Source organism: Hippopotamus amphibius, chromosome 15 (genome assembly GCF_030028045.1).
Source record: "Hippopotamus amphibius kiboko isolate mHipAmp2 chromosome 15, mHipAmp2.hap2, whole genome shotgun sequence".
Classification (NCBI taxonomy): Eukaryota; Metazoa; Chordata; class Mammalia; order Artiodactyla; family Hippopotamidae; genus Hippopotamus; species Hippopotamus amphibius.
The window spans coordinates 62,049,375-62,063,320 of NC_080200.1; the positions used below are offsets into that span (position 1 = coordinate 62,049,375).

A 13,946-nucleotide genomic window follows, 5' to 3' on the forward strand; every position below is an offset into this window, starting at 1 on the left:
TCCCTGTGGACCACTGATGTCCCAAGTTCTATGCTGTGACAGAGCTGTGCCAGGTCCGGAAAATCTCACCAACAAGACGGTCCCGGCTGCTGAAAGGCACAAGGGGCCCATAACCTTGCCGCTCAGGGTTTCGAGTTCTAATTCTTGGTCTGTGGTTTCAGCAAGTCACACTGACATTTTTGCACCTTCGTTTCCTTCCTCAAAATAATAAATCACCACCTGTCATGTCCAGTTTCTAGCAGCATGTAAATGATTGTGAAGCAGGCTGGGAATGTAAATTATCCAGAAATGATAAATGGAAGGTCCCATGATCCCACTGGCCTGGCAGTATCTTCCTGCTGCAGAGCTTTCCACTGGCCTTTTTCTGAATATCTGACAACAAATAAGTTTCACTTTTTTTTTTTTTTTTTTAAATTGAACACAGTGTGAGCTCCTCTGTGTGGAAGTCAGGATCCTGGTTTGTTTCTCCCTGTCCATTTCCTTTCCAGCTCTCTCTTTGAGAACACATTTCCTACGTCCATGAGCCCTTAGCAAGTGACGAGGAGTGTAGCAGTGTCATATGCATATAAGTTGTGATATTTTCCAGAAATCAGACTCTGCAAAGCTTCTGCCGTCAAAGGAGGGTGCAGAGGTGTGGACGCCACACTTGAACTCTGTGGGGTGGGGTACTGCGTGGGGATTGTGCCGTGGGTATTACCATTTGACTGGTGTTACGCTCAGGGCCAGGTGCCTCACTTAATTTTTGTTGTTGTTGTTTAGAACAGGAGTCCCCAACCGCTGGGGCTCGGGCCAGTACCGGTCCTCCACCTGTTAGGAACCGGGCCACACAGCAGGAGGGGCGCGTGAGGCTTCATCTGCTGCTCCGCGTCGCTCCCCATCACTCCCCACCGCTCGCATTACCTCCGGAACCAACCCCCTTCCCATCCTCGTCCATGGAGAAACTGTCTTCCGTGAAACCGGTCCCTGGTGCCAAAAAGGTCAGGGACTGCTGGTTTAGAGTTCTTTTATTTTTTCCTTTTTAAAAAAATTGACGTGAAATTCACACAACAAAGTTAATCATTTTAAAAGTGAATAATCCCATGGCATTTAATATATTCACAATGTTGTGCAAACATCACCTCTATCTAATTCCAAAACAATTTCAGCACCCTAAAAGGAAACCTGGTGTATAAGCTGTGGCTCCCACTGCCCCTCCCCCACCCCCAACACTCACCAATCTGCTCTCCTTCTCTACGGATTTACCTTCTCTGGACATTTCATGTAATTGGGATCATACAACCTCTTGTGTCAGTCTTCTTTCTCTCAGCATGACATTTTTGTGGTTTATCCGTGTTGTAGCATGTATATAGGCATCCCTCAGAGATATAACAGTCTCGTTCCAGACCACTGCAATAAAGGAAATATTTCAATAATGTGAGTCACACGAGTTTTTTGGTGTCTCAGTGCATGTAAAAGGTATGTTTACACCATGCTGTAGTCTGTTAAGTGAGCATATGTCAAAAAAAACAAGGTACATACCTTAAGAAATACTTTATTGCTAAAAATTGCTAAGCATGCTCTGAGCCTTCAGTGAATCACAGTAGTAACATCAAAGATCACTCCTCAGAGATCACCATAACAAGTGTAATAATAGTGGAAAAGTTGGAAATACTGTGAGAATTACCAAAATGTGACGCAGAGACACAAAGTGAGCAAATGTTGGAAAAATGGTGCCAACAGATGTGCTGAAAGCTGGGCTGCCACAGACCTTCAATATGTACAAATGAACTTATTTACAAAACAGAAATAGAGTCACAGATGTAGAAAACAATCTTATGATTACCAGGGGGTAAGCGGGGAGCTACAAATTGGGAGATTGGAATTGACATATACACAGTACTATATATAGAGTAGGTAACTGATAAGGACATACTGTATAGCATGGGGAACTCTAGTCTGTAATGACCTATATGGGAAAAGAATGTAAAAAAAGAGTGGATATCTATATCTATATCTATCTGTCTATCTATCTATTATCTATCTATCTCTCTATCTATCATCTCTCTATCTATTATCTATCTATCTATATGTATAACTGATTCACTTTGCTGTATAGCAGAAATTAACAGAACATTGTAAATCAAGTGTACTCCAATAAAAATTAAAAAAAACCCTTCAATATGTAAAAAATGCAATATCTGCAAAGTTCAAAAAGTAAAGAGAAATAAAACAAGGTATGCCTGTACTTCATCCCTATTTATGACTGAACGTGATTCCATCACGTGGCTAGACCACACTTTGGTTACCCATTCATCCAGTGATAGACCTTTGGGCTGTTCTCACCTTTTAAGTGTTGTGACTACCATTGCCATGAGTACATGAGTATGTGTGTATGTTTGAGTACCAGGTTTCACTTTGGGGGGATATACCTAGAAGTGGAATTGCCAGGTCATCGGGTAATTTTACGTTTAACTTTTTGAGGAACCACTGAACTGTTTCCCACAGGTGCGGTACCATTTCACACTCCCACCAGCAATGCGCAAGGGCTCACTTTTAAGGAGGCGTTTGCTCTCAGGATCAGGCAAGTCCCAACCCTGCACTTGAAAGACCCCAGAGCGAGTGCCCCCTTAAACCCACAGCCTCTGCTGCCTCACTCTCCTCGCCCTGGTCCCAGCCCCATCATGCTGCTCGGTCAGGCCTTTTCTCTCCATCGAAGGGCCGCTGTCAGTGATTGAAGTCCCAAGAACCCTTTCGTGGCTTAGGAGAAGGTTTTTTTTTTTTTTAAGGTTTATTTTATTTTTTTATTAATTTTTATTGGTGTATCGTTGTTTTACAGTGTGGCGTTAGTTTCTGCTGTGCAGCAAAGTGAATCAGTTATATGTATACACATATCCCCTCTTTTTTAGATTTCCTTCCCATTTAGGTCAGCACAGAGCGTTGAGTAGAGTGCCCTGTGCTATACAGCAGGTTCTAGGAGAAGGTCTTTTTACACAGTTTCCCACGTGGGTGTTCAAGCACCCGCAGGGTTTATGCAAAGGCTCTGGGTGTCAGGTGTACCAGCCGGGTCTCCTCATGACAGGGAGGCCCACCCCAAAGGGGGCCAGTCTGGGGCTCCTCTGACTTTAACTAGCGCCCAGCCACCCGGGGATCTTGTTAAAATGCAGCATCTGGTCCACTGGGTCTGGGGTCAGGCTGAGATTCTGCATGTCTAACAAGCTCCTGGAGGAGCTGATGCTGATACGCTGAGGACCGCCCTTTGAATAGCAAAGGCCTAGAAAACAAGAAAAAATCATTGGCAACCTCCCGTCACTGGGAGGAGAGTGAGATGCAGCTGGGCCTCTGGGTCTGACGGTCTCTCCAACTTTCTCTTTGCTTCTTTCAGAGTCCCCGACCTCCAGCTCTCATGTGGATGCTGTCACGTGGTGGGGAGCCCACTCCAGCAGTGGAGCCTCCTGGGTCATGGGTCTGCCCTCTCCGTTCATGGGTCGGCCCCCCTCAGGGACCAGGCTCAAATCTGTGAGCGAGGTATTGGATTTGCCCTTTGTGGGTTAGGTGCCCACTGGGGACCAGTCAGCACAGACAGGAGGTCGTGTCTGTGGGCAGTTGACATCCCCCACTGGAAACATGTGGTTAGAGTGAGGCAGGGGACATTTTCCAGAATAAAGGGAGAACATGTGGAGGAGTGATGGGAAGACAAAGCAGTGAACACCATCAAATTGGGGGGAGGGGGTGTTGTCTAATTGTAGCTCCAGGCCCTGGACAATCTAAAGCAGGGGAGTCTCCTTAGTGTACCTACTGCAAGGAGGAAAAATAAGGACACCAATTGCACACTGGCAATTTCCCAAGCTTTGATAATTTGCTTAACAGTGTTTCTGTTTTTTATAAAATTGACATGGGAATTTCCTTGGCTTAAGTTATACTGTAGCTGTGCTTCATAACCTCTTTTCACATCATGGCATGTGCAGAAAATGACAGCAACTGGACAGACACTGGGGTCATTGGAGGCGGCTGTGAGGTGAGGGGTCTGGATTCTGGATGTCCTGGGACTGAGGGGATCAGATCCACAATCACCTTTAACTCATTTGCCAAATGCCACTGAGCTATGGTGCCCTGCTTAGGAAGCTCTCTTTCCAAGGGGTGTTTCACATTCAAAATCCTTATCTTTATTAAGAAAATCTGCACCTAGTATTAACATTATTTCTTAGTGAGACAGTCATGCATGCAGTCAAAGTCTGTATCCTTAAGAAAAAAGTCACTGTCATTAAGGAAAATGATAACCTGTTTGTTCAAAGAAATGTAACGACCACATCAACATTTCATGCTACTTTTTGTTTGTCATGCTTCCAAATGCAAAATCCCCTATTGCTTTATTTTCCACTGAGTCCAGTTCATCTAAGCAAGAGTTAACCTATAACGAAGAGAGTCTCCTCTTTGCCTCAGCCACTTATTGCTTCTAGATGGCTTATTAAATGAAGAATGTTGCCCGTGCTACACTTACCACAGATGTGGAGATGATTCCTGTGGTTAGGTGTAATATCTATTCATTGGTTTATAGATCGAGGACACCACAGAGAGTTCCATGAAACCACGTGATGCAGGAGGCCTGGAGTTTGTAGAATAAATCAGAACTAACTGGAGAAGGTTTCGAAGTGCCCCCCTCTCCCCCTGGACTATTGTCTATGCTGCAGAGAATACTTCCTCTTTGGAAAGGGCACAGTGGATCTCCTCAGCAATCCCTTTTGTTTCTAGTGGAGGTAGAGGTAGAAAAGGATGAGGAGTCAGGCCACACCCTGTACCTCCATGTCTATAAAGTGAGATACATCCTGGGGGCAGGGAAGGCTTTGGTCTTTGTAAGTCTTGGATAAAGTTGGCTTATTGAGAAAGTGGGGGGACCAGTGGAATAGTCACTAAGTGTCAAAACTACCCATCCTCCCAAACCAAGGAGCAGGGCTCGTCAGACGCTAGTCAGGGGAGTAGAAGTGAGTAATAAAGCGGCAAAGACTTGGCTCATCCATAAAAAGGAATAGAACTGGGTCATCTATAGAGATGTGGAGGGACCTAGAGTCTGTCTTACAGAGTGAAGTAAGTCAGAAAGAGAAAAACAAATATCGTATATTAACACATATATGTGGAATCTAGAAAAATGGTACAGATGAACCTATTTGCAGGGCAGGAATAGAGACACAGACATAGAGAACGGATATGTGGACACGGGTGGGGGAGGGGGGTGAGCTGAATTGGGAGATTAGGATTGACATATTTACACTACCATGTGTAAAATAGATAGCTAGTGGGAACCTGCTGTATAGCACAAGGAGCTCAGCTTGGTGCTCTGTGATGACCTAGATGGGTAGGATGGGGGGTGGGAGGGAGGTCCAAGAAGGAAGCGATATATGTATACATGTAGCTGATTCACTTCATTGTGCAGCAGACACTAATGTGACATTGTAACACAATAATAAAAATAATAAATATAAATAAATAAAAATGAATAAATAAAAGGCAAAATAAAAAAGTAAGAGGTAGCTGCTTGTTCTCATTTCCTAATGTTCCCCAGCACTGGGAAGAGTGCTTGGAGCCTGGTAAGGACTCAAGGAATGTTTGCTGAGTGAATAAACGAAAGAGCCCAAGCATCCCTCTTCACCCCTTGTCCACACCTTGAAAAACACCTCCCAAAACAGAGGCTGGCAATCTAACTAGAGTCAAATCCAAGAACAAAACCAAGTATTACAAATGTGAAATATTTTAAAACTTCAGAAAAAGACAGTGTCTAAATCAAAAGTAATTTACACAACATTGTTAATCAACTATAATCCAATATAAAATAAAAATTTAAAAAATCAAAAGTATTTTAATAACAACTTGGTGAGGTAGTGGAATATCACCAGGTCGGGTATCAGGAAACCTGGGTTCTGCACTACATATTTTTAAATTTCATACACGCCTCAAGGAGGCACTTTAAATAAGTAGGGGAGGGAAAGAATACTCAATAAATGGTGTGGCAAGAAGTGGTAAGGAAATAGGAAAAATATCACCATAGGACATCAAGTCATACCATACAAATAAATTCCAGTTGTATTAAAAAATCAAACGAAAAAGTGATAAAAATGGTAAGCTATAAGAAAACAGTGTTGTGTACCTATTGAGCTCCTAGTGGGGGGAAGTTTTTGTTCAAACTTCTTTTTGGATTAGTGTTGGTTTTAAGAGCTCTAGAATATTATTTTCTTATTTTTGTTCAAACTTTTTATTTTTGATTAGTGAGGAAATTGTATTTGTGAGATAAATTGAGAAATACGCAGGCAATACACAGACTAACTCCCATTTTGACCAGAGTTCCACAATTCCAGTGCCTCCTGGAGCCACTGGTGTATCCCGTTCCAGATTCTTTTGATATAAAAAGTGTCACACCTTAAAAATGACTCAAAAGACTTGTAGTTTTCATTCAACATGGTACCTTGGAGAGTTGCCCATTTTAGTAGATATTGATCTGTTGCATTCTTTCTAACTGCTCCATGCAGAGTATGAAGATAAATAGGGCAGCACCTTGAAAATCCCGAGGGAAAGTGACTTTGCAGTAGAATGACAATGGAATTCTATGCCGAAAACATCCATCAAGCTTGAGGGACACTTGGAGGCATTTTCAGATGGGCAAGAACACAGTGTACTTTCCAGTGTTGGGAGTTACTAAAGGGTGTGTTCCAAGAGTAACATGCAAGCAAGCAACAAAGTAGGAGGAGGTGGAGCCCCCCAGAGGCTTGATATTCCTCAGCCCTCTTGTTATGTTATTGCTTTGTCTGTCTTTCCACCTCTGTCTCCATCTCTCTCTCTCCCCTTCTTTCTTTAATTTTTTTTAAGATTTTTTTTTGATGTGGACCATTTTTGAAGTCTTTTATTGAATTTGTTACAATATTGCTTCTGTTTTATGTTTTGGTGTTTTGGCCGTGAGGCATGTAGGATCTTGGCTCCCTGACCAGGGACTGAACCCACACCCCCTGCATTGGAAGAAGAAGTCTTAATCACTGGACCTCCAGGGAAGTCCCTCTCTCCCCCCTTCTTATAGTTCCTGTTTCCTCTCCTCTTTAGAACCCTCACCCCTGGTCTGAGGGTCCCCACACAGCCCCCTCACTTTATTATACAAAGCAGTCCAGTCCTCCCTTTGTCTCCCTGGCCTGCCCTGGTTCCTCCCTGGGAACTTACCTTTTACTTTCCTGAAGAGTCAAGTCCCTCTTTTGTAAATTCTTTTTCCCCTCCCTGCTGTACTGCAGGGTCATTTAACATTTGCAGGCATTTAAGTCCAGCCACTACTATAACAAATGCCTCAGCCGCAAGAAGCTGTTCTCTGAGCAATACTGGCTTTCAGATTTATTTTTTCTATTGTTTTTCTGTCTTTTACCTTATTATTTTCTACCTTTTTTGTTAATAATTCTTCATTTAACTTTAGTTTACTTTGTGTTCCTCTGCCTTTGTGAGTTGGGTGCTTAATTCATTTCTTTCCTTTCATTCTTTGTTTTTCTACTTCTTTTTAACGCATAGAATGGAAGTGTTTTCTGCTGAGCTTTGCTCAGCTCTTTTGTGTGGATTCTTACCTGTGACCATTTCATTATTGTTTCCCAGATATTATGTATTTCCGTTTGTCCATTTTCTTTGACTCAAGGAGAATTTAAGAGCATTTTCTTTTCTTCTAGATGGAGAGGTTTTTGTGTGTTTTGTTTTGATTTTCAGTTTCTTGTTTTCTTGCACTGTGATCATAGAAATTTTTCTGCCCTGTTTTTGCTTTCTGGAGATTTTCTTTTTGGCCTGAGTCCAGTTTTTATAATAATTTCCTGGACACTTTAACTGAAGATATTTTCTTTAGGTTTAGGGTGTATGTGTGAATGTATTTATGTATACATAAACCAGGCTTACTTTATTAATTATGTACTTAATTACTTTATTAATTGTGCTATATTGGTCTTCTGTAATTTATTTACTTGTCCACTTTATGTATCAAGGACAAATTGATGTACGTAGACGTTTAGGGCTGTTACACCTTTATTGTGAACTTGCACCATTTAATTTAATAAAATGCTAGTTTTTGTCTTTTTAAAAATGCTATTAAGATCACAACTCTTGCTCTTTTTTGCTTGTACTTGAGATTTGAAAAACTGTTAACCAAAAGTCCAAAGACTTTTCAGTCTTTATGAAGTATTTTGTTTTTGGAATGGCTCTTGTGTACAGCTTAGAGTTGGGTTTTCCTCGTGGCATCCAATTTCTTCCCCTGCTCCCTTTATTCCTCCCTCCCTCCCTCCCCCCCTCCTTCCTCCCTTCCATCACAGATAAGTTAAACTCATTTACCTCTATTAATGGTAGTGGGTTTGATCTTAGTTTTTCGTATTATTTTACATTGTTTTCCATTTTTATGGCTTCATATAAAGTCATCCAATAGCTGGTCTGTTTTCTTTGAAAAATCTTCCTGAGGCTTAGGAAGGTTTGTAGTTTTATTCTAATGGTTACTTTAAAATTTTCACTTAAAATGAGCACCCTTGGTCCTCTATTTTAACACACTATATGCTCGTTACTCTGAATAAAGTACAGTTGTCCCTCTGCATCCTTGAGGGCATTGGTTCCAGGAGCCTCGGAAGATACCCAAATCTGCTGATGCTTAACTCACTTAGGTAAAATGGGGGAAGCACAATGAACACAGTCGGTCTCAGTATCTGCAGGTTTGACACTGGTATCTATTTGCAGTTGGTTGAACCCGTGGATAGAAAACCCGAGGATACAGAGGGCAGACTGTAACAATAAGTATGTTTACTTTTTAAAAAATTTCACTACTTTTTTTATTGGGGTATATTTGTTTTACAATGTTATGTTAGTTTCTACTGTATAGCAAAGTGGAGTTCCCTGTGCTACACAGCAGGTTCTTATTAGTTGCCTATTTTATACATATTAGTCTATATATGTCAATCCCAATCTCCCAATTCATCCTAGTATGTTTGCTTTTTTCTCTTGTATACAGTTTTAGTCAATAATACTCATCTGTCTTAGTATTTATCCTTGTAAGGTAGATATGTTTATACTTCTACCACTTGATTTGTCAGCTGTAATGACTTTTGTTGTCTTTCAGCTCTTTTAAATGAGGTGATTGGCAAAATTACTCTCCCTTTTACCTTCTCATACCCTTCTGCTGAGTCTTGGTTTTGTATCATTTCTACCTTGTGGTGGCATATAGCATTTACTACTGTTTTGCAACCCCAGTCTACGCATTTGTTTTGGTCTTATTTTACAATTAAATATATCCAATGCTCACTACCAGGTTCTTTGCTTGTGGTTTTCCTAATCATCTTCTGGTTGGCAGAAATTTGTCCTCTAGTAGCTTTCTCAAGAAGGGTTCATGATAACAATATTCCCTAAGTTCTTGTGATTAAAAACAAACGTACCCTTTATACTTGAAGGAGAGGTCGAATTTTCCCTATGAGTATTTTATAAATGCTGCTCCATTAACTTTTGGTTTTAACAGTGGATAAATCTGAAGCCAGGTTGATTTCTTAGTCCAGAATTTTTTTTCTTTTCTTTTCTTTTAAAATAAATTTTAAATAAATTTATTTTATTTATTTATTTATTCATTTATTTATTGGCTGCATTGGGTCTTTATTGCTGTGCACAGGCTTTCTCTAGTTGCAGTGCATGGGGGCTACTCTTTGTTGCGGTGTGGGTGTATCACTGTGGTAGCTTCTCTTGCTGTAGAGCCCAGGCTCTAGGTGTGCAGGCTTCAGTAGTTGTGGCATGAAGGCTCAATAGTTGTGGCTCATGGGCTCTAGAGCACAGGCTCAGTAGTTGTGGCACACAGGCTTAGTTGTTCTGAGGCATGTGGGTTCTTCCCAGATTAGGGATCGAACCTGTGTGCCCTGCATTGGCAGGCAGATTCTTAATCACTGTGCCACTAGGGAAGCCTCTTTTACTTTTTTTAAAGTCCAGAAATTTTACTATGATTAAGTTTTGGTATTAACCATCCTAGGTCAACGTTTTTTCCTGGTGCACAGTGTACCCTTTCAATTGTGCAGATTACTTTCTCCTTTTTATTTATTTATTTATTTTTATTTTTAAATTTATTTATTATTTTTTTGGGGGTACACCAAGTTCAATCACCTGTTTTTATACACATATCCCCATATTCCCTCCCTTCCTTGACTCCTCCCTCCTCGAGTCCCCCCCACCCTCCCCGCCCCAGTCCTCTAAGGCATCTTCCATCCTCGAGTTGGACTCCCTTTGTTATACAACAACTTCCCACTGACTATCTATTTTACAGTTGGTAGTATATATATGTCTGTGCTACTCTCTCGCTTCGTCTCAGCTTCCCCTTCACCCCCCGCCCCCTCCCAAACCTCGAGTTCTCCAGTCCATTCTCTGTATCTGCGTCCTTGTTCTTGTCACTGAGTTCATCAGTACCATTTTTAGATTCCGTATATGTGAGTTAGCATACAATATTTGTCTTTCTCTTTCTGACTTACTTCACTCTGTATGACAGATTGTAGTTCTATCCACCTCATTACATATAGCTCCATCTCATCCCTTTTTATAGCTGAGTAATATTCCATTGTATATATATGCCACATCTTCTTTATCCATTCATTTGTTGATGGGCATTTCGGTTGCTTCCATGTCCTGGCTATTGTAAATAGTGCTGCAGTAAACATGATGGTACAAGTTTCTTTTGGGATTATGGTTTTCTTTGGGTATATGCCCAGTAGTGGGATGACTGGATCATATGGAAGTTCTATTTGTAGTTTTTTAAGGAACCTCCAAATTGTTTTCCATAGTGGCTGTACCAACTTACATTCCCACCAAGAGTGCAGGAGAGTTCCCTTTTCTCCACACCCTCTCCAACATTTGTTGTTTCCAGATGTTGTGATGATGGCCATTCTGATTGGTGTGAGGTGATACCTCATTGTGGCTTTGACTTGCATTTCTCTGATGATTAACGATGTTGAGCATCTTTTCATGTGTTTGTTGGCCATCTGTATGTCTTCTTTGGAGAAATGTCTGTTTAGTTCTTCTGCCCATTTGTGGATTGGGTTATTTGCTTTTTTGGTATTAAGCTGCATGAGCTGCTTGTATATTTTGGAGGTTAATCCTTTGTCCGTTGTTTCATAGGCAATTTCTCCTTTTTAAATTTCATGAACATGTCATGGAATCTGCCATTAAATATTTGCTTTGTTAACATTGCTTTGGGTTTCTTCAGGATTCCAATTATGTGTATATTGAATCTCCTTTACCAGTCTTCTGGATGTATCATTTTCTCTTTAACAACAACAACAAAAAAATCTTTTCTATAATTTTGTTTTCTGATGTTCATGTTTCTTGTTATTCTTTATGTTTTGAATTTCCAAAGTATCTAGACTCACTTCTGCTCCTTCCAGTATTTATTCACTTATTCTTTCTTGGAGTATACTAGCTCACTTGTTACTTCTTTCTGTTGAATAGTCACACCTTTTCTAGGTTCCTGTGTTTCCAGTCTTCCTTTGTAGAGATAATGGCCACATTGAATATTTTAAAATTCATGGTGAGATACTTAGTTAAAATTTTTATCTGCTCTGTGGCAACATTTTTCTGGTGAGCAGTCTTCAGCTTTGATACATTTTGTTGCTCTTTCCCGGTTATCTCCTAGGTCATCTTTGTATTAATGCTGAGCTAATTCCTTTTTCATTACTCATCATTGAAGGGTGGTATTTTCCTTGACCAGCTGGTGAGTGGTTCCTGCTTGGGGATTAGGTATTGAGGCTAAGGTGACTTTTCAGAGGCAGTCTGCTTCTTGCAAGTATGACTCTGTGTGTGATTCTTTATATCTACCCTTTCCCTCTGCTTCTTTCAACAAAATACGATCAAGGAAGGCTTTCGTCACTGGCTATGCCCACCTTCTATCTTTCACAACTGCTGCTGTAGACGAGAGACACACCTGTTATAATATAGTATCGGCCCTTCACTTTAGGAGGTGTGTCCTGGTGGCATTTTCTGACCTCTGGCCACACTATGTCCTCTCTCCATCATCAAGCATTTTCTTTTTTTTTCCATGAAATTTGAACTGGAGGTCTGATATATATATCTTTTCTAGTTGTCCCAGTATTTTTTATTGAATAATCTGATCTTTGTTCCTTGTTTTGAAATGGTATGTTTATCATATGCTACAATCTTATATTTACTCTTTGTGGAATGTGTTATTATGTCTCTTCCTTCAGTTACTATTACTGCAATATTTTAATACTGAATATTTATAATCTTATTGAGTCTACCTTTTCAGAATCTATTTTCTATTTTTGCTATTATTCTAGATTTAATCTAGTAAGGTATATTTTGAATCTCCAAAATGGGGATATGATATGTATTATATTCTGTGTTCGTTGAAATATGGACTTCTTTCAATAGTAGAATAAGAATTTTTTCCTTTTGAAGCTAATATTGTATAAAGCATAGTTTGAGAAATGCTACACTAGTGTTTTAAAAGTAGACATCATGCTGGCAGTTGGTTAAAAAGAAGTCATTTAAAATCTTAAAGAAGTATTGGTCTACTCCTATTTTTCTAAATTTAAAAAAAAAAATCAGAAAGGAAGTTAAATTAGCACCTATTGAGAAGAATCATTTTCCCTGCTTGACCTGTTAATACAGTGTACTCTGTCTGGAATTTCATCCCCACTGTGAATCACCTACACGTTCCTATTATAAATAGTATGTCCTCAGGGCATATTATTATTTTAATATATTTCCAGATTTGCTATAATAAGATTTCTGCATCTATATTTGTGAGATTTAGTTAGTAGTCATCTTTGTCATGTCTTGATTTCAGGTGGCTCCTGCCTCTTAGTATAAAATGGAGCACTTCTTTCTTTGCTATTTTCTGAAACGGTTTAATTCCATAGATATTATCAGTTGCTCAAGAGTTTGAAGTAGCCTGCTGGGGAAATCATGTCAGCAACCCCCTCCCTCCCCGCCCGGTGTCCTTGGGGGCTGCTCTTTGACATAGTTCAATATCTTCTGTCCTGCAAAGGTAACAATGGTGCCAGCCATCGCACTGCTGGAGTCAAGGTGCTCTAATTCCAGTTACTAGAGGGTGGGAAGCATCTTAATTTTTCTTAACTTCCCTGTCTTCACCTGAACAAACAGGCGTCATGACAGGACCTACATCATTGGTTGATGGGCAGATTAACTGAGACAGTACAAAGTAAGGCAGCCAACGAGTATCTGATATCAGAGGATGCTGGATAAATGTTAGCTGCTTTCTTATTCTTGATCTGTTCAGATTTGCTCCCCTTTAAAGAGTCAATTTTAGTAAATAGATTATTTCTAGACAATTAACCATTTCATTGAGAGTTAAATATTTATTACCATATAGTCATTTATAGTATTTGCTTATGATTTTTAAAAGTGTTTTCTTATTTATTAATTTTTTGGCCATGTGGCACAGCTTGTGGGACCTTCGTTCCCTGACCAGGGATTGAACCCAGGCCCTCTGCAATGAAAGCGTGGAGTCCTAACCACTGGACCACCGGGGAATTCCCTAAAAAGCATTTTTTACATCTGTGGTTGTGGTTCCTTTCTAAGTCTTCATAATGTGTGTGTGTGCTTTCCCCCTCATTTTTCTTGGTTAGCTCTGTTTGGGGTTTGTTTATTTTATTGGTCTTTTCAAATATTGGACTTATTTATCAGTGGTATTGTTTTTCTGTCTCTGTTTCATTAATTTCTGTTTTTAGTGTTATGTTTTATTCTTGCTTTCTCTGTTTTGTTGTTGTTGGTATTTCTCTAGCTTCTAAAGTACATTACTTATTGACTTCTGTTCCTTCTTGCTTAGCAATAGAAACATGTAAAGTTAGGAATTTCTCTCTAAGTGCTTCACATTTAATTAATATAAAGCAGGGGTTGGTAAACCAAGGTTATGGGCCACGTCCAGCCTGCTGCCTCTTTTTGTAAATAAAGCTTTACTGGAACCAGTCACA

The 13,946-nt window shown here is 40.1% G+C and overlaps 1 protein-coding gene across 2 annotated transcripts in view; it reads left to right on the forward strand.

Moving 5' to 3' along the window:
- The window catches only part of ATPSCKMT (ATP synthase c subunit lysine N-methyltransferase), a 253,072-nt gene that overhangs the window by 114,751 nt on the left and 124,375 nt on the right, over window positions 1–13,946 (forward strand). The window contains exon 5 of one of the 2 annotated variants that reach the window (XM_057710177.1): window positions 760–2,214. The exons of the other annotated variant lie outside the window; for it this stretch is intronic. Within the exon in view, the coding sequence (XP_057566160.1) occupies window positions 760–846 (87 nt within the window). The 3' untranslated portion in view covers window positions 847–2,214. Of the gene's footprint in view, window positions 1–759; window positions 2,215–13,946 lie in introns of those variants that run through there. 2 annotated transcript variants of the gene reach the window in all.